This window comes from Hippocampus zosterae, chromosome 5 (genome assembly GCF_025434085.1).
Source record: "Hippocampus zosterae strain Florida chromosome 5, ASM2543408v3, whole genome shotgun sequence".
Lineage (NCBI taxonomy): Eukaryota > Metazoa > Chordata > Actinopteri > Syngnathiformes > Syngnathidae > Hippocampus > Hippocampus zosterae.
In genome coordinates, this window is record NC_067455.1 from 23,491,741 (window position 1) to 23,518,510 (window position 26,770).

Sequence of the window (26,770 nt, forward strand, 5' to 3'; positions counted from 1 at the left end):
TCTCCTTCCTCTTTGGCCCAGGACATCCACAATGTCCAAAAATAATTTGTAATGTAAACTTTTTAGACCATTTTTCCCACTTTGCATACATCTTAGATGGGGCCCAACGGAGCCTGCAGTATTTTTTTTTTTATAAATGGCTTTTGCTTTGCATTGTAAAATTCATTTTTGCACTTAGGGATTTAGCGCACAACTGTATTTACTGACATCGGTTTTCTTAAGTGTTTCTGAGCCATGTGGTGATATCCTTTATGCGCTGATGTCGCTTTTTGGTGCAGTGCCGCCTGAGGGATCGAAGGTCACGGGCATTCAATGTCGGTTTTGTGTCATGCAGCTGACATGCAGGTGAATGCATTGATAATATTATGAACCGTAGCTGATGAAATCCCCAAATTCCATGTAACTGTATGTTGACGAACTTATCCTTAAACTGTTCGACTATTTTCTCAAGCAGTTCTTCACAAAGGCGTGAACCTTGCCTCATCTTTGCTTGTAAAAGACTGAGCAATTCAGGGAAGCACCTGGTATACCCAATCGTGGGACCCACCTGTTCCCAGTTAAACTGTTCACCTGTGTCCCAGGTTTTCTGGAATGTGTTGCAGCCATAAAACTTAAAGTTAAAGTTAATAATTATTTGCTAAATACAATCAGTTTATCAGAGTGAACAGTAAATATCTTGTCTTTGAAGTGTATTGTAGGTCGAACATTATTCGCAACTCATTGTATTATTTTTTTATTTGCTTTGTTTGACAAAAAGTCCCAACTTCATTGGAATTGGGTTCATAACATGCATAAATGATATAAATACAAATAAAACATGCTGGCAAAATACAATAGGGGAAGAAACACCATTTTGGCCTTTTTCTGAAGGTCTACTATCTGGGAGAGAAAATGAGTGATCTCCTCCTGCTGTCGGGACGCATCCTCAGACTTTCTCGCCAGCTCTTCAGCCAGAGAGGATATTTGCAGATTGGCAACACCTGGGCACATCAGAGGTTGTTCATTAAGAGGACTTCACTGCAGTCAACGTGGCACAGTGGTTAGCAGCACTTTCACAAAACAATCAACATAATAATGAGTCACGGTGCTTAAATACTCACGAAGTTCTTTGACACAGTCATTGACCAACTGTTGCTCTTTTTCTTCATAGCAGAGTGTTTCTGTCTCCAAGTGACTGGCCTGGAGCAGACATTCGAACTGATAACTTAGACTGAACACGAGAGGGAAGACGTCTTAAGGGAAGCACGCGATGAGTCTCCTGAGCAAACCTGAGCCATCTGCCTGACTTTGTTCATTCAAGTCACACAAGTAATACTCTGTGCATACATAACCTTACTTAAAGTAGAGACGTTATGATGACGTTACACAAATGTTGTGCATAACATCAGTGACTGTGTACGAACCTCAGAGCGGAGAGATTTATTTTCTTCTTCTAGATCTTTCAGTTTCTTCTGCAAGGAGCCCAGGGGGAAAAAAGTTGGTGTTGACACGTTGTTCTCACTGGGTCGGACACTATTTAAACACATGTATACACATATACACACACTGATTACTAACAGTGGAAATATGATACACTAAACACCCCCCTCTGAGTTAGGTTCAAATTTTTACAAAAAAAATTGCACTTTCACAACAACTGTGACTGTAACAAATCCCTTTAGAGAACATTTGACATCGATAATTTGACCTCTGAAAAGATATTTTGTAGATTGAAGATACAGTTTAGACAGCACATTAGAATATATTTATTACGGTTAATTTTTGGTGGGAAGTTTGTCCGGGATATTTCCAAATGGAAAATACCTTCACACTTGTGAATTAATTTTACGGGAACAGAAATAAAACCGAACTGGAATGAAACGAGGTTGTATTTTGTAGCGGTGTGGGATTGTGCTACATCACACCGATAGGAGTTGCCAACTTTTTGCTTGAGAGAAAAAAAAGCTGAAAAACCCCACCAGTTTAAACCATCCAAATACAACATTCCCCCACCCCAATCAATTTTTTAATCAAATGTGTATTTCTTTCATTTTGTTACACTGTAACTTCATGGCAAAATTGTATGTGAAGAGGAAGACATGATGAGAAAAGATGGAAGATGAGCAGAGGAAAGGCAAAACAATGAGGTGAGACTCACGGTGTGGGAGTAATCGACTCCCCCTCGCTTTCCTCAGCAGCGTTGGTATAGAACTGCAAAAGCTCATCTTTCATGGAAACGTCATGGCGTAACTGGGATACCTAGTTGTGTCAAAGTAAGAGAGAAAAAAACCCACCAACAATGGTTGTGTGTTGGAACATCCCACCATCGCTATCTGATGCTGAAGAATATCCTTTGATCAAAAACTATTTTCATAATTTGAAGGCATTGTATGGAAATTATGTTGAGAATGAGAAGTATGCTGAGCACGATCAAGAAGCCACAAACATTGTAAGATCACACTCCCACCTCCTCTCGTATGTGCTCAACTTGTTCCTCCAGGAGTTCGTTTCTCTCACTCAGGGCCTTGTTTTTCTTGAGGAGCGACTGACCAATGCGAGCTGCTAATTCCAAGTCACGCTCTTTCTGCACAGGATCCATTATGAAACAACAAAAAGCTCCAGTATAAGCCACCAAAAAGAAAAAAAAGATTGGACATTGAGATCATTTTTTTTCAGGAATTCATTTTTGAAACCACTCATCCTCACGAGGGTTCCGTGGGTGTGCTCATGCCTATCCCAGTAGTCTTTGGGCATTAGGTGGGGTACACCCTGAACTGGTTGCTAGCCAATTGCAGGAAACACATAAGACGAAAAACCAGTTACGTTCACAATCACAAATAGGGACAATTTAGGGTGTTTAAGAAAAACGACCATTAATGTTTTTGGAACGAACATGCAAACTCCACACAAGGAGGCTGGAAACCCACATTTGAACCCAAGACCTCTGAAGTGTGAGGAGGACATACTTGGTCGATCGCCGTGCCTCCCCTATGATAATTTTCTTTCAGAAAAAAAAAAATACTAAATGATAATGATAGAGTAGCTAATAAAACATGATCATGTCAACACAAATTTTGCAGTTATGCAACATTCTTTGGCTTAATCATGAATAGGATGGCTGCCAAATGGATGATAAATCTGTCTAAGAGACACAGCAAAACATCAATTAGGTTCTTAAAATAACCCTTCAGAAAAATTTTACTTTTTGTTGATGTCAGAAACGCTGTTCATTTAAAGACATTTTAATATCCATACACATCAAGCCATTTGAGTTCCCATCCTTTTCAACCTGTTGATGAACAAGTCGCAGACGTGCATCCGCTTGATTTGAATATCAAATGAGTGAAAGTCTCTCACCTCTTCCAGCAGTCGCGTGACGGCGTCAATGTCACTGTAGGTCTTTGTCATCTGTCCAACTCTATCAGCACACAGCACTGCACAAACAAGACAAGGTTTACTTGCACTTTAAATGCAAACCACTCCCACACTTCACTGATAACATTGAAAATAACAGATTCATTAAAAAAAATGTGTCCAGTGGTTAGCACGTTGGCTTCACAGTGCAAAGGTACCGGGTTCGATTCCAGCTCCGGCCTCCCTGTGTGGAGTTTGCATGTTCTCCCGGGGGCCTGCGTGGGTTTTCTCCGGGTGCTCCGGTTTCCTCCCACATTCCAAAAACATGCGTGGTAGGCTGATTGAACACTCTAAATTGTCCCTAGGTGTGAGTGTGAGTGTGATCGTGGGTGGTTGTTCGTCTCTGTGTTCCCTGTGATTGGCCGGCAACCGATTCAGGGTGTCCCCCGCCTACTGCCCGAGGACAGCTGGGATAGGCTCCAGCACCCCCCGCGACGCTAATGAGGATCAAGCGGTTCGGAAGATGTATGAATGAATGAATAAAAAAAATGTTGAGTACATACAGTAATTCCAACAATAATTATGACTAACCGCTGCTTCCTTACACTATCCAACAACATTCAAAGGAATATCAAAAACAATAATAAATATCCACAAAAAAGCATTACAATAACATATTAATAAATATTTTGACTGTATTCTAAGGTTGCATCCATCCATTTTCCGAACCGCTTTATCCTCACAAGGGTCACAGAGGTTGCTGGAGCTGATCCCAGCTGTCTTTGGGCAGCTGGTGGGGTACACCCTGAATCGGTTGCCAGCCAATCGCAGGGCACACAGAGACGAACAACCATCCACGCTCACGCTCACACTCACACCGAGGTACAATTTTGAGTGTTCAATCAGCCTGCCAAGCATGTTTTTGGAATTTGGGAGGAAACCGGTGTACCCAGAGAAAACCCACACAGGCCCGGCCGGGGAGAACATGCAAACTCCACACAGGAAGCCCGGAGCCGTGATTCAACCCACGACCACTGCACTGTGATGTTGACGTGCTAACCATTGGACCACCAGGCCGCCTATTCCAATAATTTTATTTTTTTTAATTCTCCACATCGGTGCTATTTGAACAAATACAGCATATTGGTGAGTACATAAATTCATCTCAACCATATTTCATGTGTTTATACAACTGGCTTAACGAGGGTATTGTAATACTGATGTCTCGAACACAGCCAGAGACTGATTAAGATTACAGTGTTCAATGAAGTTATGGAAAAATAACAGTTGAAATCTGTCGGTGTGTCACACCTGCAAGCCATTAAAACGTACCTACCCCAAGTATGTGTCAAAGGTTGTCTCTCGAACGTGTTCAAGGTGTGTGATAGCTTTCTGTTTGGACGTTTAATACCACGCAACAGCAAGAAGCACGCACATATTTTATATTTACTTAAAGGGGACATCCAGTACATTCTATAATAAGTTAGACCCCACCACGAAAAACTGGAAGAAAATGGATAGATGGGTGAATGGTTACAGGGACATATAAAGTCGGGGACCTTCCAAAATGCAAAACAGAGGTGAATAATGCAAATAAAATATTTTCATTTCTTTCAGTGCCACAGGTGGGCCAGGAGCTCCCATTCTTAACATCGGGACAATACTGACGAGATTTAGGTTGAAAACAAATGATCAAATGAAAAAAAAAAAATACACACACTTCATAAAAGCATATACTTCGGGCCAGAGGCGGTTTTACCTGGTGGCAAAGTGTAGCCACCTCCACCAAATGCCTCGCCATCCCAATTGCCACCACTGTTGGCAATAAATCCATTCCTACAAAATTCAAAATTGTATTCCGAATGTTCCTGATATTGTCTCCATATTATGTATATAATTATGTCTCCAATATGGAGACATAATATGTCTCCATATTGGTGATTAAAATGATAAACATTTTAATCACCAATTTAAAATTCACTCCCTCTCTGACACCCTGCTCCCCTTCCAAGAAAAATGGTTGCATCTTTATGTGCCACCAATTATATACATATATATTAGAGCTGTCAGTTTAGCGCGTTATTATCAACATTAATTGAAATGAATTTTAACGTGATTAAATTTTTTCTCGCAAGATTAATGCGGCACACGTCACAGCGGATTTTACGTTGCTCTATAAATAAACCGGAAACAAAACAACAAGTGCGCTTCAGAAGTCATGTCTGTTTTGCCAGCCATGGCAGCGCGAGACATAGAAAACGGATACTTAAAGAGTTTATGAATGTAAAGTTTAGTTTTAAAAAGTTACCAGATTGTCCCACTGACAAGACCAAAGTTACCTGTATGTTTTGCAGTCGTAAAGTGAGCTATCATCATGGCACGTAGAGTCTGAAATACCACTTAATGGCCAAGCACACAGCTGATGTGAGTACTCCGCCCCCTCGTCTAAGACAGACAGCTATGGATCATTTCAAAGCGAAGAAAATGGATTACACGACGAAGAACAAATTTGCTGAAGCCAGAGCTAAATATATGGCTACTGCATGCAAGCCTGTCAACATTGTCCACAGCTCGACTCAAGCTGAAATCATTCGCATTGATTCTAATGACTCCACTACCGATTGCCAGCGAGAACCTCCATTACAAGCTATGTACAGAAACTGTACGTAGTGGAGAAGGCTAAGGTACACCAAGCGGGAGAAGAACACGCTTGTTGTTTTGTTTCTGGTTTATTTATAGAGCAATGTAACATCCGCTGTGACGTGTGCCGCATTAATCTCGCGAGAAAAAAATTGAATCACGTTAAAATTCATTTAAATTAATGCCGATAATAACGCGCTAAACTGACGGCTATATTATATATATATATATTGTATATATATATATATATATATATATATATATATATATGTGTATATATATATGTGTGTATATTCAAAATTGAATTCTGTTTACTACAAAATGAATAAAAAATGTACATATTGAGCAATAATGAAAGACTTAGTTGAGTTGAAAACAGGTGTTCTAAACATTTGTGTCAGTGACTGTAATTTAATATGTAATGTGATGTTTTCCTGGTGTTTTACACACAACATATTGTCAGCCATTTCTCCTATGTCACAGACAGCATGAAGAAGGGATTTTATAATGTATATACTGTAGTTGAATCAATCAAAAACAACAAGTTTGTTTTGTGTTGTTACATAAAACCTAAGTAAACTTTTAAGCTCCGCTGACTGCAACAGGAGCAGGCCTAATAGAATAAAAAGTCTCGAGCTGAGGCAGTATACAAAAATGGCTACTGGGCAACAGACAGTAACTATACTGTAAAAAGAAAACTAACACCAAGACAGTGCCCAATGGGGCACAAACCCAGAAACAAGTCATAATCAAATATGATACATGCTTATCCTCACAAGGGTCACGAGCGTGCTGGAGTGTATCCCAGCTGCCTTCGGGCAGTAGGTGGGGTTGACCCTGAACTGGTTGCTAGCCAACCACAGGGCACAAATAGACAATCAACCATTCCACTCACAATCACACCTTGGGATAATTTAGAGTGGTCCATTAACTTGCCATCCATGTTTTAGGAACGTTGGAAAAAATACGGGGTGCCCTGAGAAAATCCACGCAGGCATGAAGAAAAATTCTATTTTCTGATGTGTTTATCCTCACAACGGCCGCGGGGCATGCTGGAGCCTATCCCCAGTGCCCCTTTGGGCAGTAGGCGGGGGACACCCCGAGCTGGTTCCCAGCCAGGCAGGCACACACAAACAAACAAACAACCATTCACGCTCGCAGGGACAATTTAGAGTGTTCCATTAACCTGCCATGCATGTTTTTAGAATGTGGGAGGAAACTACAGTATCTGGACAAAACCCAGGCATGGGGAGAACATGCAAATCCCACACAGGAAGCCCTGGGCCTGGAATTGAACCCTGCACCTCTGCACTATGAGACATACGTGCTAAGCAGTCGACCACCGTGTCGCCACGTGGAGACATCAAGTCTCTTTAAAACAATGTCAAATCAGCATCCCTTCTCAGCCACAAGTATCCCAGGTCAGAGCAATCCAAGAGCACGAAGGCTTAACGACTTAAACACAGCAGGAGCCATGAGGAATGAGGAGTACAGTAATTCTAAGCACAAACAACAAAAAGACCACCTTCAGAAAGAACTTGTTGCTCTTCGTCCATCTCATCCACTTCCACCTGTTCTAGCTCACTCTGACAAGCAAGATGAACAGAGTCCATTTCCTCCTCTTCTCCAGTGCTTCCTTGTCCAGGCAAATGAACAAACTGTATCTCACATTCTCTTGCCGCCACTCTGCTCCATCGTCACAACCATTAACCGGAAGAAGTGTTGCCATCCCCCATTCAATTTCAGACTGCTGACCCACAATGGCTGCAGGTGCAATTACAGGGCACTTCCATGCGTTATAGACATTCTACTTCTTGATCCACGAAATGTGCGAGCTCTTAAACATGTCTGATGTCATTGGTGCTATCTGGTGTGTGTGCGTGTGCGTGTGCGTGTGCGTGTGTGTGTGTGTGTCTGTGACAACAAGACAACCAGACTCCTCCCCTCCTCTGTGATTGGTCAGTCAATGGTTCATGCCATTATCTGACTAGGGTAAAGTGAAGGTGTATATTTTTCAGCCCGCCAGCAGATGTTAAAGGTTAAAATCATTCCAAATAATTAATCATTACATCTTCATGCATATTGGCATGTTCAAAAGAAAAAAAAAACTAACATTCCAGGCTGGAATGTTTAATTTCCAGCTGACCACATGAGAAAAAATTTTTAAAAAATAAAAACGCCAACCTCAGAATACAAAGTTGATGAGGTGTGTGTAATATAAGAAAAGCCAATCCTTAAATCCCCTCAAGTGAAAGTAACTTGGTAGAGTCCTGTTTAGTCTCTCTAGTGACAATAGTGCCAGCAAACACAACAGACATGCACCTGTTTGCAAGGTGTGGCCACACAGGCTTTAGTGGTTGAGGTTTTGCTACATGTCAAAGCACAAACTGTGAACCATAAATGAATGTGGGTCACATCCAAGAATCCCGACTTTCTGCTCATTAGTGGCTGTTAATTATTGAAATTGCTCAACAAAACTGATGCCAGCTTAGTGAGTTCCCCCTCGGTTGAGTAACTCAACTCAAAGGCAGTATAGCTGGGATAGTGCAGTCAACAAAAAAGTGCTGCACAACTTGTGCAGCACTTTGCCATTTGTCTTTCTGGTCACGTTTACCCACCATGAACACAGTAAGAACTTAAATCTGAATTCATGTTTTCAAAAAAATTAAAACACAAACCAGTTAAAAATCAAACATTGTGCATTGATTATCAAATTATTATCAAACACATCCTCATGAAAGACGCCTGGACAAAAATGATGGTACAACTTGAAATGTTTCTGAATAATTTTAATGGAGAGTTAACCTAAGGCATGTTTCTCTAATTGACATCACAGGTGCCTTAACACTTGGAATCAGTGAGTCTACCTAGTTAACGGGTTACAAGGGGTCACTGAGATTTTCGGTGGAATTTTTTTAAAACGGTGGAATGAGCATTTCAAACAACTAATATCCTCCATAACAAATTAAATGATGATGAACATTTATGTGTTTCTGATCATATTAAATCATTGTTGATTATTACTGTGAGAAATCCTGAACATTATCAGTGTATTCAGATCGATGATTATCATTAACCATTAATAACAATGTTTCATGAAAATGTAATTTGAGCAATTCCGTGTCTGTGATTTCTTGAAGATGATCCGCATTGGAATGGAATGCGGTCGGGGGAAAAAAATTTGATTCCGCTTGTAACATATATGTACCCCCTTACCCCGCAAAATTGCTGCTCCCTATGCTAAAAAAAATAGCAACTTAACAAGTTGCTATTCATATGGGCAGACTGATTGATTACAAATTTGAATACGCCTGTGATGCTATTTAGAGGACACACGTTAGTTTAAAATGCTCTGATGGTCAATTTACTTATACGACGGGTGTCATTTTTGTTTTTTTTCGTTCATCTTCTGTTGAAGCACAATTCAAAAGCAAAGTCAGATTTTCATTGGTTAAATTTCAGTCAACAACTTTATTTCTTTTATCAATTTCAAATTTAATTTCAAAGTTATTCATGAACAGAGCGAAACCAGCAATTTTGTCAATTTTGGTGGGGAGTGGGTCAAGGATAAAAACACATTCTTTTTTTTTGTGCATGACTCGAGATAAAGGTGATTGAATACCAACCCCACTTTCAGAGGTGGTTCATTTTCAAGTTGTACCTGTCCCAGTATCAAATTCAGAGACTTTTTAAAGCAGCAGCCAAACACAAAAGGCATTACATACATTGTGCAGACATATATAAAAATAATATTAGGTGTTGGGATATTTTAATAAATAATGATTATAATAATAAAAATTCTTATTATTATTATTCATTTCATTTATAAGCGCCTTTCGAAACACTGATGAACACTTTCCAAGCAAGAACAAAACAATTAAAAAAAGTGAGTTCCAGAGGTTGGGAGCAGAGCGGCTGAAAATGGTGAAAAGTATGTCTGCATGGCCTCACTCTATGCCAGCCAAAACCCAATCTTTCAATGCAGTTAACGCCATTCAGTTGAGTTGAAAATCAGATTACATACAGCAGCTGGCAGGGTGCGAGCGTGTATTTCAGTGTAGTATGTAAGTAGTATGTAAATCATAAGACTAAATAAAAGCCGACCTACGGGTTGTGTTCTTCTTCCTGATTGGCTAAGGGACTGACCAACGTAAACAGTCTCCGCACCTCGTCTCTGTACAGCTTGCCAAATTTACCTTTGCAAATTTTTGGTTTCTTTGTGTGTCCCAATGATCCTAGAAGCTAAGTTGTCTGGGGCTTTATGCCCCTGGCAGGGTCACCCATGGCAAACAAGTTCTAGGTGAGGGGCCAGACAAAGCACGGCTCAAAGACCCCAATGATGATTGCAATAAATGGATCTAGGTTTCCCTTGCCCGGACGCGGGTCACCGGGGCCCCCCTCTGGAGCCAGGCCTGGAGTGGGGCTCGTTGGCAAGCGCCTGGTGGCCGGGCCTACACCCATGGGGCCCGGCTGGGCACAGCCCGAAGAGGCAACGTGGGTCCCCCTTCCCGGGGCCAAAGGGGTCGGGTGCAATGTGAGCTGGGCGGCAGCCAAAGGCGGGGACCCTGGCGGTCCGATCCTCGGCTGCAGGAGCTAGCTCTTGGGACATGGAATGTCACCTCTCTGGCAGGGAAGGAGCCCGAGCTGGTGTGTGAGGCAGAGAATTTCCGACTGGATATAGTCGGACTTGCCTGCACACACAGCCTGGGTTCTGGTACCAGTTCTCTCGAGAGGGGTTGGACTCTCTTCCACTCTGGAGTTGCTCACGGTGAGAGGCGCAGAGCTGGTGTGGGCATACTCATTGCCCCCCGGCTCAGTGCCTGTACATTGGGGTTCACACCGGTAGACGAGAGGGTTGCCTCCCTCCGCCTTCGGGTGGGTGGACGGGACCTGACTGTTGTTTGTGCATATGCACCAAACAGCAGCTCAGCATACCCACCCTTTTTGGAGTCCCTGGAGGGTGTGCTGGAGAGTACTCCTGCTGGGGACTCCCTTGTTCTGCTGGGGGACTTCAATGCCCACGTGGGCAATGACAGTGAGACCTGGAGGGGCGTGATTGGGAGGAACGGCCCCCCCGATCAGAACCCGAGTGGTGTTTTGTTATTGGACTTCTGTGCTCGTCACGGATCGTCCATAACGAAAACCTTGTTCAAACATAAGGGTGTCCATATGTGCACTTGGCACCAGGACACCCTAGGCCGCAGTTCGATGATCGACTTTGTGGTTGTATCATCGGATTTGCGGCCGCATGTTCTGGACACTCGGGTGAAGAGAGGGGCGGAGCTGTCAAATGATCACCACCTGGTGGTAAGTAGGCTCCGATGGTGGGGGAAGATGCAGGTCCGTCCTGGCAGACCCAAACGTATAGTGAGGGTTTGTTGGGAGCGTCTGGCGGAATCCCCTGTCAGAAGGAGTTTCAACTCCCACCTCCGACAGAGCTTTTCCCATATTCCGGGGGAGGCGGGGGACATTGAGCCCGAGTGGACCATGTTCCGTGCCTCTATTGTTGAGGCGGCCAATCTGAGTTGTGGCCGTAAGGTGGTTGGTGCCTGTCGTGGCGGCAACCCCCGTACTCGCTGGTGGACACCAGCAGTAAAGGATGCCGTCGAGCTGAAGAAGGAGTCCTATCGAGCCTTTATGGCCCGTGGGACCCCAGAGGCAGCCGACGGGTATCGACTGGCCAAGCGGACCGCGGCTTCGGTGGTCGCCGAGGCAAAAACCCGAGCGTGGGAAGAGTTCGGTGAGGCCATGGAAGCCGACTTCCGGACGGCTTCGAGGAAATTCTGGTCCACCATCCGACGTCTCGGTAGGGGGAAGCAGTGCACCACTAACACTGTGTACAGTGGGGATGGGGCGCTGCTGACTTCGACTCGGGACGTTGTGAACCGGTGGGCAGAGTACTTCGAAGACCTCAACTCCACCAACACGCCTTCCTTGGAGGAAGCAGAGCCTGGGGACTCTGAGGTGGGCTCTCCTATCTCTGTGGTTGAAGTCACCGATGTGGTTAAAAAGCTCCTCGGTGGCAAAGCCACAGGGGTGGATGAGATCCGCCCGGAGTTCCTCAAGGCTCTGGATGTTGTGGGGCTGTCCTGGTTGACACGCCTCTGCAACATCGCGTGGTCAACAGGGAGAGTGCCTCTGGATTGGCAGACCGGGGTGGTAGTGCCTCTTTTTAAAAAGGGGGACCGGAGGGTGCGTTCCAACTACAGAGGGATCACACTCCTCAGCCTCCCTGGTAAGGTCTATTCAGGGGTGCTGGAGAGGAGGGTGCATCAGGAAGTCGAGCCTCAGATTGAGGAGGAGCAGTGTGGTTTTTGCCCCGGCCGTGGAACAGTGGACCAGCTCTACACCCTTAGCAGGGTTCTCGAGGGCATGTGGGAATTAGCCAACCAGTCTACATGTGTTTTGTGGACTTGGAGAAGGCATTTGACCGTGTCCCTCGGGGAGTTCTGTGGGGGGTGCTTCGTGGGTATGGGGTACCGAACCCCCTGATACGGGCTGTTCGGTCACGATACCACCAATGTCAGAGTTTGGTTCGCATTGCCGGCAGTAAGTCGGAATTGTTTCCAGTGGGGGTAGGACTCCGCCAAGGCTGCCCTTTGTCGCCAATTATGTTCATAACCTTTATGGACAGAATTTCTAGGCGCAGCCGAAGCGTTGAGGGGGTCCGTTTTGGGGGTCTCAGTATTGCATCCCTGCTTTTTGCAGATGATGTGGTGCTGTTGGCTCCTTCAAACGAGGCTCTCCAACTGTCACTGGAGCGTTTCACAGCCGAGTGTGAAGCGGTTGGGATGAAAATCAGCACCTCCAAATCTGAAACCACGGTCCTCAGTCGGAAAAGGGTGGAGTGCCCCCTCCGGGTCGGGGAGGAGATCTTACCCCAAGTGGAGGAGTTCAAGTATCTTGGGGTCCTGTTCACGAGTGGGGGTACGAAGGAGCGGGAGATCGACAGGCGGATCGGTGCAGCGTCTGCTGTGATGCGGACGTTGTATCGGTCTGTCGTGGTGAAGAAGGAGCTGAGCCAAAGGGCGAAGCTCTCAATTTACCGGTCGATCTACGTCCCAACCCTCACCTATGGTCACGAGCTATGGGTCGTGACCGAAAGAACGAGATCCCGGATACAAGCGGCTGAAATGAGTTTTCTCTGCAGGGTGTCTGGGCTCTCCCTTAGAGATAAGGTGAGAAAATCAGTCATCCGGGAGGGCCTCAGAGTTGAGCCGCTTCTCCTCCACATCGAGAGGAGCCAGATGAGGTGGCTTGGGCATCTGATTCGGATGCCTCCTGAGCGCCTCCCTGGTGAGGTGTTCCGGTCATATCCCACCGGGAGGAGAACCCGTGGAAGACCCAGGACACGCTGGAGAGACTATGTCACCCAGCTTGCCTGGGAACGACTCGGGATCCCCTGGGGAGAGCTGGAAGAAGTAGCTAGGGAGAGGGAAGTCTGGGCTTCCCTGCTAAAGCTGTTGCCCCTGCGACCCGGCCCCGGATAAGCGGTAGATGATGGATGGATGGATGGATGGATGGTTTCATTGTATCAGTGGCGGATGCTGGTCTGTCAAGGAGGGGAAGCTCAATTTCAGCCAACATCATAAAATGTGTCCGTTTATTTATACATGAATTCTACTCTGTTCCTTTTCAAAAAAATGAAAAGGATGCCTTCACTATAAGATCGGAGATTGGCTCATTTCGCTGTCAATCAAAAAGAGATTCAGCCTCAGACAGATCATCCAATCATCATGCAGAAAAGCTGAGTGTCCGGGCCAGGCGATAAACGCCGAGGTTCCATAGCCTCCCAGAGACGCTGAGCGTCCGATGGTCGGGACAAAACCAGCATTTATCCAATGAATCTCTAGACGCTCAGCGTCCACACAGTTGATAGCACAGTGAAGCGGTGTGAATGAATGAGAAGAGAGTCGCGTTGCAAACAGTAATAAGAAGCTGATTCGGAACAAAGTTTGAGCGCGTTGTAGGGCATATTTAGTCAATGACATGTCCACACAATTGTACGTACACACATATTTCTGATCACTTACTTTTTTACATTTTAGGGGAAGCTGAGCTTAGCTTGCAGTCTTAGAGCAATCGCCTCTGCATTGTATACATAGTTCGGTATTGTATAATCAAAAAATAAAGCTGACAAATTCACAAATTTCACCTATCACGGGTTCTTTTTGGAACTTAACCCCCGGTGATAAATGAGGGTTCACTGTACCTGCAATTGGCATTGTAACCCGGCTGATATTAAGAGTAAAATATCGTTTGGGAGTTTGAACGGTGTCACATGGTGGGTCGTGTGAACAGCCATGAAACAGGGGAGATTACCGGTAGTTGTTTTCCACGTGTTTCGGGCACATACAACATGCCAGAAAGTGCTCACAAGCCACTACTGTTGCCTATTTTTGTATACTTTCCCAATTGTTCATCCCATTTGACATATCTCAGTCTTTTATTTTATTAACAATGTACATTTTCTATGTTCAGATACGGATAAATCCTTTGTAAAAAATAATTTGGGTTCGGTTAAGTCGGTCATGACCCAGCCACGCAGCTTTCGGATTGCAGTCAAGCTCAAAACACAGGTGAAGTGCGCCCTCTCATAGCCAGTTGTTTTCACTGTGATACATGATAGCATCCTACCGTTACCTTCTCTGCTTGAGCGCTCCCTGGCAGCCGTTGGAAAAATCTTTAAACAGGCCGAATCATTAAATAAGCCGCAGGGTTGAAAGCGTGAGACAAAAGTAGCGACTTATAGTTTGGAAATTACGGTAATTACATAACAGAAACAAATGAAACAGTGTGCCGAGTAAGACGAGAGAAGGCACACATTCAAGAGTGTAAGAATATGAAAATAAAAGGGAGGACCACTGAAGAGACCAACCCTAACTGTAACTCACCTATAACCAACACACAACATTTCGTCAGTCACATGAGCAGGTGCAGTCAATCAAGCATGTGGGTCTTTTGTGTATTAATTTGTCAAACAATTAGCACAGTTTTTCAACAACTCCACTACACTTACTAATAACTGCTAAACGAGCAAAATAGATAACAGTACAGTCTGCACACAGAGTGTCAAGAGTTGCCCACAATAGCCAAGAGTGACTCAGCTCAATGAAGAAAAACCAAAAGCCTCAAATCAAATTCTGCTGCTGGTGGTAAATGTAAACAATGTCCAGATTACGTAATGATCATTATAATACTTTTCCCCCCCAATGAAAATAAAAAGTACTGTCGTTTAACATATAAACATTAATCCTGCTCAATGCCTCTCTTCCCTCTATAATGCATATATACAAACAACTAGAGAACATGTGGTTATCAAACAGCATTACAACACACATGCAGAAAAGGTTACACTCAGTTCAGCCCTTCTAAATTAATCCTCTCGGTCTTAGTATGAGAACTCAAAAAAAAGAGGCAGCTGGCGACTATGCTTTCATTTACTCCTTAACTCTTGTGCATTATCTGACAACTATTTGATAATTTGTCGCCTTGCCACCCGTGAATTTACAACTCAAACGGGTCTGCTTGCAGTTTGACAAGATGCCACATATAATACACATGACTGTCTTACCATCAGTGCACTCTTCATAGTACCAGTCCAATTCATAGTAGTCTGTCTTCACAAACCTCTGGCCCCGTCTCTTCATCCTCACTGCTCAGAGTCACAGTTTTATTGTATTTTCTCCAATAGCTCTGGTCGGTCCAACACCCCAGCATGCTCCGAGATAACCAGCTGTCACTGGGGTCTTATATACTCTAATGGTATCCGGCAGTCAACAAAAGCTCCATTTTGCTCACCTTCAATAACGTATGGTAACCAGCTGGCACAGTGTATTGCCCCACAAAAGATTTGCTCCAATTTTTTGCAGTTCCTTTTTCTCCCACACTCAGTAGCAGCTTGCTGTCAGGGTAGTGTGCTCCATATTGTTTCTGGTGCCATGCTGCCAAACAGTTCCCAGATCTGTGAACTGTGGCATCACTTGTCTTGAAGGATCACAATACTCCAATGTTCCGCAAATAAGTGTCAACGTCCTTTAATCAGTCTGCACCTTTCGATCGAGTGAGTCCATCATTCATATCGTACGGTTTTCCAGTCACTGTAGATGTGTCAGTATCTTCTCTTGTCCCCATCCATCAGTGGCCTCCTGTCGACATATCATCCAGTCTGACTAATATCAGCATCTTGTCTTGTAATTTGTTCATACAGTATTACGGTCTTCTATTTTGCCGCATTTTCTGCTCCGTCACAGCACTTGCTCTGCACGTGGTCGAGTGCATCTTTCACATCATCAATCCATAGATGCAGAGTGTGACAGAGCAAGGAGCAGCAGTCACGGGTTTTGCAGCAGAAACGATGACACAGCGGAGTGGGCAGTGTGGGCCAATTCTTACAGCCAATGAGAGGGAACATTGCCATCTTACTGCCACCCACTGATGCTACGTCAGCAACTTCTAACACCCACTCCCTCTCCCCTAACTTGTCCTTGTGAGTGGTTGCTATAGCATCAGGGCCATGGCTGAGCAGCCTGTAAAATTAGCGTGGAGTTGGAAGAGATGATGTGGGCGACTCAGATCAAACAAACCCAATTCCAATGAAATTGGGATGTTGTCTTAAACAAAGAAGAACAAAATGATTTGCAAATCATGCACAACTGATATTTAATTGAATGCAACACAAAGACAAGATATTTAATGTTCAAACTAACAAACATTGTTTTTGGCAAATAATCATTATTTTTGAATTTTTTGGCTGAAATACATTCCAAATGTTTACCTCTATGTTACATCACCTTTTCTCTTCACAACATTCAATAAACGTTTGGGAAGTTAAGTGACTAATTATTGACGATTTGCGAGTGGAATTCTTTCCCATTCTTGCTTGATGTACAGTTTGTTGTTCAAAAATCCACGGTCTCAGTTGACATATTTAATGCTTCATATTGTGCCATATAGTTTCAATGGGAGACAGGTCTGGACTGCAGGCAAGCCAGTTTAGTACCTGCACTCTTTTACGAAAAAGCCACGCAGTTGTAACATGCAGAATGTGGTTTGGCACTGTCTGATGAATGCCAGGGTTTTCTACCCAGACAAAGTTAAACAAAAGACTCAACACACAAGAAAGATTGTCTTTGTAATCGGCGGGAACGGATCTCCAATAGCGAACGACGGACAGTTGCTCAGAGTTCCTTGTGCGCCTGTCGGACTTTTATTGTTTACATATGCAAAGTACAAGAAAAACACTGCCCCCGATATTTGCATAACTCACTCCCAGTCCGGCCCATTGAAGTGATTTGATTAACTTGCTTTAACCTTTGAACCACCGATACGCTGACATTTTCCAGTCTTTCCAGTTGTTGTAGACACTTTCCGGTCTACAACGAATAAGCAAATCGCAGACTTCGCAGATGACAAATCTTCGCCTGGGCGTGACACCAGTTCCCAAACCGTCTTTTGACGTTCTACAACACTTCGTTCCTAAATAGTTTACTCCCACTTCGTGATCGAGTATAGCCTTCTTACATGTTTGCACCCTTGCTTTAATGTGATTACGATGGACTTCAAAAAGCCATCCGACCAAACGACCGGTACAGACACAGCCCCATACCATTACAGACGCTGGCTTTTTAACTTTGCGTCCATAGCAGTCTTGATGGTCCAATTTGGCCAATTTCTTGCAACTGTAACCTTAAACTGTTCCACTATTTTCTCACACAGTTGTTCACAAAGAGGTGAACCTTGCCCCATCTTTACTTGTGAATGACTGAGCTACTTTTTTATCCATATTTATTTATGTTTAACACAATGTCCCAACTTCATTGGAACTGGGTTTGTATAACTCCCAAGATTTAAAAGAAAGAATATTAATGTCATATTTTAGAACTTACAAGTCTATCACTGCTACTTATGCAACTATGTAGTTTGAAGTATAGAGCACATTTCATACACAAGGCCACGCAATGAACTTCACATCAGCAAAGACCCAGACATTGCACCAACTTTCTAACTGAAAAGCTTCTTCAACTACCCTTCAGTGTCCCGTCCCGCCACCAAAATTGATATATTCCAAAAACATAACGTTACATGAACCTTTCCTATTTGAATTCAGATATACATGAAGTATACAGTATACTGTATACCCACATCATCAGATTCCCCTTCACAATCAACACAAGAGCGCAAAGAGTGGTAGCTATTACTGATCTAGTCACTGAACTGTTGTTTTTACTGCACAGCAACTTAATGTTGTGGCTAAGGAGTGTACAGATCCAGCATATTTATTTGAAATCATAATTGAGTTACGGTGTAAACATGTGTTTGGTGCACGCAGTACGTGAGATTGCAGAGCTGTGAGTCGGACCGGCTTCTCTGCAGCACTGGAGCGCCGCAGGGGACTGTTCTGGCTCCATTCCTGTTCATCCTCTACACCTCGGACTTCAGACATGACACTCCAAACTGCCACCTTCAGAAGTTCTCCGATGACTCTGCGATTGTTGGCCTCATTACAGAAGGGGATGATCGGGAGTACAGGGGACTGACAAAGGACTTTGTGGACTGGTGCCAGCAGAATCTCCTCCAGATCAACCCGAGGAAAACTAGAGTTGGTTGTGGATTTCTGCAGGAAAAAGTCCTCACCAGCACCGATGAACATCCAGGGTATGGACATAGAGAGGGTGACCGCCTACAAGTACCTTGGTGTTCTTCTCAACGACAAACTGGACTGGTCCACAAACACGGACACCCTGATTAGGAAAGGACAGAGCCGACCGACTCTTCCTACTCAGGAAACTGAGGTCTTTTGGGGTTCAGGGGTCACTCCTTAAGACGTTCTATAACTCGGTGGTGGCCTCGGCCATCTATTATGGCATTGTCTGCTGGTCAGGCAGCATCTCGGCCCGGGACAGAAAGAGACTGGAGCGACTGGTCAGGAAGGCCAGTTCTGTCCTGGGTTGCTCCCTTGACACTCTGGAGGAGGTGGGCAACAGAAGGATGCTAACTAAGCTAAAAGCTATGATGGCCAGTCCCTCCCACCCCCTCCAGCCCGCCCTGACAGCACTTGGTAGCTCCTTCAGCCAGAGACTGTTACACCCGCGCTGCAAGAAGGAGAGATACCGACGCTCGTTCCTACCGACTGCTGTCAGGCTGATGAATAAAAAATAACAATCATAATAATAATAATAATTAAATGATGTGAAGGTAAATTGTAAATAGTACTGTGATTTATCCATTTGTGTTCATATTGTATTTAATTGAAAGATATTTGTTGTTGTTTTTTTTTCTCTTCTTTTTTCTACATACATTCTTGCTGCTGGAGGCTGTAAATTTCCCCATTGTGGGACAAATAAAGGATATCTTAATCTTATTCTGTATTAAACTTTTTTCTCCTGGAAACTTATGACAAAGTGGCACAGAAAACGCCTGACCTTGAATCCTTATCAGACAGCAGGCTGCATAATTTGCATAGGTTTTGAGAAGATGAATTTCTGGTTATGTGACACTGCTAGTTAAAAGCACAACAAAAAGGATCAAACAAATGAAAGATCGGATGCCTGAAAGAAAGGATGAAACAGATACTAACCATCAGTGCTTGAGCAAACTGACACTGGTGTGTTGATATTGACCATTTGGTGGAGGCAGTGAGGAGCACCATGACTAACAGCGGTGAAAACAATCGCAGACAACAGTAAAGCATAAAGTTAACAATAAAAAATTACAGCTGTTTCCTTGTCGTCAGTAAAGTCAAGTCAACAGTATTTATAGAGCACTTTCAAACAGCCATCGCTGCATACAAAGTGCTGTACATGGAGCGATTTAACATACAGAATAAACAGTAAGACGAAATGGTAATAAAGGCGGTAGAAAGCACCAAGCGGTAAAATCATGCCGAGTCGAACGCCAAAGAATACAAGTGAGTTTTGAGGAGGGCTTTAAAGATGGGCAGCGAGGAGGCTTGCCGAATGTTCAGTGGGAGGTCATTCCAGAGAGAGGGACCAGCAACAGAAAAGGCTCGATCCCCTCTGAGCCTCAGTTTAGTTATTGGTACTTCTAACAAAGACTGGTCCACAGACCTGAGGCAGGTGTGTAGGGGCGGATGAGCTCAGAGAGGTAAGGTGGCGCGAGATTATTTAGAGATTTGAAAACAAAGAGGAGGATCTTGAAAATAACTCTAAAATGAATGGGGAGCCAATGAAGGGATGCCAGAGTAGGAGTTATATGCTCCCTCTTACGAGTACCAGTCAAGAGGCGAGCAGCGGCATTCTGGACCAGCTGAAGGCGCTTAATGGAGGACTGGCTGACTCCAAAGTACAAGGCATTGCAGTAATCCAGCCGGGATGTGACAAAGGCATGAATTACCGTCTCAAAGTGTTCATGTGAGAGGAAAGGTTTTATTTTGGCCAGCTGTCTAAGGTGAAAGAAGCTGGATTTAACAACGGCACCAATTTGCCGATCGAGTTTGAAATCACTGTCCAGTTTAAGGCCCAAGTTTGAGACCGTTGATTTCAAATAAGTAGACAGGGGGCCCAAGTCTACAGGATGGAATGTACAAGGGCCACTGGGTCCAAACAATATCACCTCCGTCTTCTTTTCGTTGAATTTCAAGAAATTTTGTGCCATCCAGGTTTTGATTTCTTCCAGACAGGATAGGAGTGGCCTTAATGAGAAGGTGTCTTTCTTGCTCAGTGGGACATAGATCTGGCAGTCATCTGCATAGCAGTGGAAGGTAATACCATGTTTCCTTAAGATGGAACCCAATGGGAGCAGATACAGCGAGAACAGCAGAGGCCACCGAATTGAGCCCTGTGGAACACCACATGACAGGGGAGCAGTGCGTTACTCAGAGCAGCCAAGGCTGACACAAAAGGTCCTGTCAGCTAGATGGGACCTAAACCACTCAAGAGCACTGCCGCCAATGCCCACCAAGTGCTGCAAACGAATCAGCAGAATACCGTGATCCACTGTATCAAATGCTGCAGTTAAGTCCAATAAGACCAGACACACGTGGTCTCCAGAGTCATTTGCCAGGAGGATGTCATTAGAAACACGTAACAGGGCTGACTCCGTGCTATGCATCGTCTTGAAACCTGACTGGAAGATCTCCAAGATGTTATGTTCATCCAAGAAAAGTTTCGATTGCATGTGCACCACTTTTTCCAGAATTTTGGAAATGAAAGGCAGTTTTGAAATGGGCCTGTAACTTGACAGAACATCTGGATCAAGACCAGGTTTCTTGATCAAGGGTTGGACCACAGCATGTTTAAACTGTTGGGGAACTACACCAGAAGAAAGGCTGCTGTTGATGATATCCAAGACCGATGCACCAACACTCGGGAGAACCTCCTGAAAGAAGCGTGGGGGAAGAGAGTCGCAAGGGGAGCCAGATGGCTTCGTCTGGCGAACTACATCCTCCAAAAGCGGCAAGGACACAGTATCAAAAGAATTAAGTACATCAGTAAGTAAGTCAGACAAAAACAAGAAAAGTAAGGTCAATGTGCCCATGCTAGCATGGCTCGGATAAATTGAGTTACTGCTATGAGCAGATGCTATTTATATGATTGCTGAGCCAATTATAGAAGCAAATTTGCACCAGAGTCACTGTTCAAGGGGACATGTCCTTCTAAAATACACCAATGTAAAATGGAAACAATGTTTACATTTCCTGATGTTTGGAAGTGCATTTGTGATTTATATAAAATATTTTGCCAGTACCATTAAAACACTCTTTAAAGAGACACAGCAACAACAAAAAGCTGGAAAAGGTGGTACAATACCCTTGCCTGGATACAGCTCCTTTTCCCCTTACCATTATCTTTTAAACAGTTGACTGTGAGACTTTTTAATATTTGTACTTTCATGGTTGCGTTCGTCAGTGCTGTATTGACACTTTTACCATAATTTTTTAGATATCTGTCTGTGTTCATTTGTATTGCTGCATACAATGTAGCATTGTCGCTTTGCCAGGATTTTGCACTTTTTGTCCATTTTTGATCAGTATTGTGACAATATTGCTTCATGTTTATTTCTGAATGGCGTCCTATGCTTTGCAGACTTATTATGCATTGTAAATGTATTTTTTTGCCATCTATCCACCCATTATCCAGAGCCGCGGCGTGCTGGAGCCTATACCAGCTCACTTCGGGCAGTTCACCCTGAACTGGTCACCAGCCAATTGCAGGACACACACAGACAAACAAGCATTCAACGCTCACAATCACACCGAGGAACAATTTAGAGTGTCCCATTAACCTCCCTGCATATTTTTTGGAATTTTGGAATGTGGGAGGATATCGGCGGCGGCCCAGTGGACAACTGGTTAGCACGTCAGCACGTCACAGTGGAGAGGTGCAGGGTTCGATTCTGGCTCCGGCATTCCTGTGTGGGATTTGCATGTTCTCCCCATGCCTGGGTTTTGTTCAGGTACTCTGGTTTCCTCCCACATTCCAAAAACATGTATGGCAGGTTAATGGAACACTCTAAATTGTCCCTGTGAGCATGGATGGTTGTTCGTCTGTGTGCCCTGTGATTGTTTGGCAACCAGCTCAGGGTGTCCCTCACCTACTGCCCGAAGGGGCGGTGGGGATAGGCTCCAGCATGCCCCGCAACCCTTCTGAGGATAAACGGATCAGAAAATGGATGGAGGTATGGATGGATGGGAGAAAACCAGAGTACCCGGAGAAAACCCAAGCAAGGGACAGGGAGAACATGCAAACTCCACAGAGGAAGCCCGGGGCCTGGAATTGAACCTATGACCTCTGCACTGTCATGTGTAATGTAAATTACTGTTGTACTATGGTGACCAGCTACAAAGGTTATTCTGATCCTTATACGGCACACATCGCACAGACAACAACAAGTCAGATGCCGATAAGGCCATTACAGCTATGCCTAGTATATGAGTATGAGAATACAATTCCAAATAGCAGGGCGAGGAGAGCGAGGGCAAGACAGAGAGAATATGCCACACAGATAGACAGCGAGAGACACACAGACAAAAGACACACAGTCAGGGGCCAAGAGGCGCCGAGAGGGGCTGAGCAAGACAGAGGGTGACAGAGTGAGTGAGAGAGATTGTTGTGGCAACAGTGGCCGAACAGTTGATTATACAAGTTCAAGCAGCTCGTAGGTGATGGTCAAAGTAAACCATGATTTCCTCATTTATGGACTTGAACTTCACTTTAAAAATCAGTGTCAGTGGTATCACTACTAGCACATGTTAAAGTGATCACCATGATAACCACAGAGCAAAGAAAATATACACACATACTACATAATACACCTGAAAATTGAAGCACTTACAAAAGTACTTGAGCGTCTCCTCCATCTGTTCCGTAGTCAGGTCGAGGGAGGAGTTAGGGTCCACCAGAGGCGTGTGCAGCCAGTCATCTTGCTCGTAGCCGAAGATCGTGTCGGCCCTCAGCTTGTAGACTGGCAGCTGCTCCTCCAAAAGGCTAATAATCTCAAGTTCCGGCAAGTCAGTATTGTTACAGACATCTGAAAAGACACATGCAGAGTCATTGTTTGTGTCGGTGACAAAAAATACATTGGTCAAGTTACATATTACAGTATTAGAGAGCAATTACAGGAACAATTTTGTAACGTTACAAAAGAAAGCACAGTGCGCCATCTTGTGGTAAATTGGGTAGTGTTTGCATGAAGTGAATACATTTTTTTCCATTTTCTGAATGTATTCAGTCTCTTCGCAGAAACATTAACATTCTCAGACCAGGTTTACTTTTGAGTTAGTCCAAGTTTCTTAATAACATAGCAACCTAAGAGCTACATTCTTTTATTCATCTAAACTACGTGAGAACAGGTGTTTCAGAAAATGGACGGCTTTATAGATGGACGGATGGATTTTGTAGCACATTATCTATTTCAGGGGTCACCAACGTGGTGCCCGCGAGCACCAGGTAGCCCGTGAGGACCACACCAGTAGCCCGCCAGTGCTAGGATTGTGATTTGCTCGTAGAAATTATGATTTAAAAATGCAAACATGGGCAGTATTATAGATTCTATAGCTACCTATTTAGCTATCTAACTAGCTAGCTACAGTATACGTCTAGCTAGCTAATGTTCTAATATTATTAAATTTAATTTGTACAAATGTTATTTCAGACGCGTATCAATTTGGTAGCCATTCACACAATCAGGACACATGAAGTAGCTCTCACTCTCAAAAAGTTTGGTGACCCCTGATCTATTTTATAAAGTATTAAATAAAAGATCTATTTTTTGGAAAGGCAAACAATTGTCCACAGTCTACCAAGCCTATAGATTTATTTGGGGTTTCTGTGCCCTTCATTTAAAATCACAAATTGTTGTCTGATGCAGTGGAAAAAATGAGTCATACTGAAGTGTGAGTTACAGTATCCGCATCTGTCCACAAATCAGTTCACCGTGTTATTAAAAATATCATTATATGTGACCTGTTCAGCAATGTAGTTTGGGAGGGGTCACAGTAAAATGATAATGAGCCTGTTTATATGGAGAATACAGCTTATAATAAATAGCTTTGGTTGTCCCACTGCTTTTGTACTTTTCCTGCCGTTACGGTGTTCTCAATTCTGTCTGTGCACACTGTACTCTCTAACAATGCTGTCTCACGCAAATTGCTTAATCGGACTGAAAGCCTGCCTGTGTTCAAGAAACATACAAACATGCACATAGCAGCTTCAGTAAATACAACCAATAAGATTTTATCACAGCACATTCATCTAAATTACAAAGCAATGGCCCTAAGACAAATCTATCTTAAAATTCTCAAACATTTTAAATACAGTAATCTATCATCATCTAAATTACAAAGCAATGGCCCTAAGACAAATCTATCTTAAAATTCTCAAAGATTTTAAATACGGTAATCTATCAAATGTGGTTTGATGGCAAATTTGAGATGCACTTAACAGTCACAACATTACGTACACACGTGTATAACGATGTCTATGCTGTTAACGATAGTAACAATGCTCTTTTTGAATTGATACGAGGTCCAGATTTTAGGACATATACATTGTTTCATTGTGGAGGTTGTTTGCAGTGGTGTAGAAACTGCACTGCATCACACTTTACCACAGAATTGAATATAATGTAGTTCTGGATTTTTCACTGCAATTCTGCACTATTGGTGTGAGGGATTTGTAATATTTATCAAGGATTTTTTTTTTAATTCTGCATTTGACGATCACAGTAAGCAATCAGGGAAGAAGCTGGTGAGTGCATTAGGTGTCTAACTCAGATGTGAACTCTAGGCCAACCTGAGATATCAGGTCTGGAGCCCTTCAGTTATTTTCGTTCTGAAACACTTGTCGACAACTACCCAAGTAGGTAACAAACATATTATAAACACTTCTAACACTATAAATTGAGATTATAATTGTCATACATGTTCACTTCCATTTTGGATTTTGTGCAAAGGCAGCTTAAAACGCCCAAATGAAAATAGATTCATGATCTAAAGAAGGTCAAGTTGAGAGGGATTTTAGTTTAAATTAAAGTACTCTGTGTGCAAAAAAGACAACCTTATAAGGTCATATCGCATGAGTAGCAGTTTGCAGCTGCACCAATAGAAGACAAGTTCAAGTTCAAATGCAAGAATAGTCCACTGTCACACTGTCATTCAGGGCAATAAACAAACACTGCAACATATGTGAGTGTTTTGCATGGCAAGACATATTAGGTCTGTCTGGTGATATATAATATATATTTTTGGGGGGGTGGGGACATTTGAGATAATGCCAGTACAAGTGAGCGCCAAACTCAATGTCTTTCATCAAAAAGGCACATGATTAAACGTACTGCAAAACAGCAACTTTTGTTGCAATATCATAGTGAACAGAGACTGATCAGCAGAATGAGTTTAAAAAATAGGCTGGATCCAACACCCACTGTATTGTATTATCGGTGAAGTATATTTTATCGAACAGTATAGGCCAAGTTTAAAACCTTTGAACAGTAAAGCTCCTGTCCAGCATGGCTGCCCTCCAAAAAGTACAGTGGTGAACACTACAGAAAGCTAAGAGACAACTTCCCACATGTTCAGTATATTCATTACTGTTGATGAACTGGAAAATGTTATGGACCTTTTTAAAAGTTAGTAGAAGAGGGCAAACACCTTTCGGTATAAAAACGAGCACTCTAATAACCATGTCAACACAAAGGTTTTTAAGAGTAACAAGAGTAAACAAAGGTAACTGTCACAGCGACAGACGACAGGATGAGACGGAGAAAAACTGAGTGTCGACAATGGAGCGAACGTGGGTAACTGTCCCTATGTCAAACATGTAAGCTCAGCAGACAGCAATTCGAACAGCACAAAGACAGCAATGTACTCACTCATGGTGCTTTAAGCCTGAACAAAAACCTTGAGCCCTTAACCTATCACATTTTCCACAAGTAGCGACAGAGCAAGGACACAAAAGACTCCACAGTAAGAGAAGAGAGAGAAAAATCATTGGGAGGGTGAGACAGGAAGTCCATGGCAGAGGGTGCAAAAAAAAAGCAGAACGGCACTGCTTGGAAGAGCCATAGGAAGTTGAAGGGAGAGGGAGGAGTGAAGAGGAGAAGAGAGCTGAACTAAACTGGTTCACCATGCCTCACATGCCAATGACGAAATGCGCATGGACCGCACCGCACTAGCGCTCTCTCTGTCTGTGTGTCTCTCTCTCTCCCCCCAGCTAGACTTTTCCTACTCCACACACAAGCTGCAAACATTTCGCTCACCAAAGCACCAGATTTGGAATGAGTACAATTGTCACTTTGTGTGGTTCGAATGCCGATCAACAAGCATTTGTATTTATTT

At 43.6% G+C, this 26,770-nt stretch overlaps 1 protein-coding gene across 3 annotated transcripts in view; it reads right to left on the reverse strand.

Annotated features, from left to right (window-relative positions):
* Window positions 1-26,545, reverse strand: part of LOC127600247 (trafficking kinesin-binding protein 1-like) — a 38,089-nt gene extending 11,544 nt beyond the window's left edge. Inside the window, exons 1-8 of one of the 3 annotated variants that reach the window (XM_052064654.1) lie at window positions 26,305-26,545; window positions 23,269-23,463; window positions 3,337-3,413; window positions 2,447-2,563; window positions 2,138-2,238; window positions 1,404-1,512; window positions 1,101-1,179; window positions 850-980 (exon numbers count right to left, since the gene is read on the reverse strand). In XM_052064654.1, coding sequence (XP_051920614.1) covers window positions 850-980; window positions 1,101-1,179; window positions 1,404-1,512; window positions 2,138-2,238; window positions 2,447-2,563; window positions 3,337-3,413; window positions 23,269-23,463; window positions 26,305-26,308 — 813 coding nt within the window. In that variant the 5' untranslated portion in view covers window positions 26,309-26,545. Of the gene's footprint in view, window positions 1-849; window positions 981-1,100; window positions 1,180-1,403; window positions 1,513-2,137; window positions 2,239-2,446; window positions 2,564-3,336; window positions 3,414-7,498; window positions 7,646-15,547; window positions 16,323-23,268; window positions 23,464-26,304 lie in introns of those variants that run through there. The other 2 variants (XM_052064655.1, XM_052064653.1) reach the window with 2 other exon arrangements.
* Window positions 26,546-26,770: the final 225 nt, after the last annotated feature.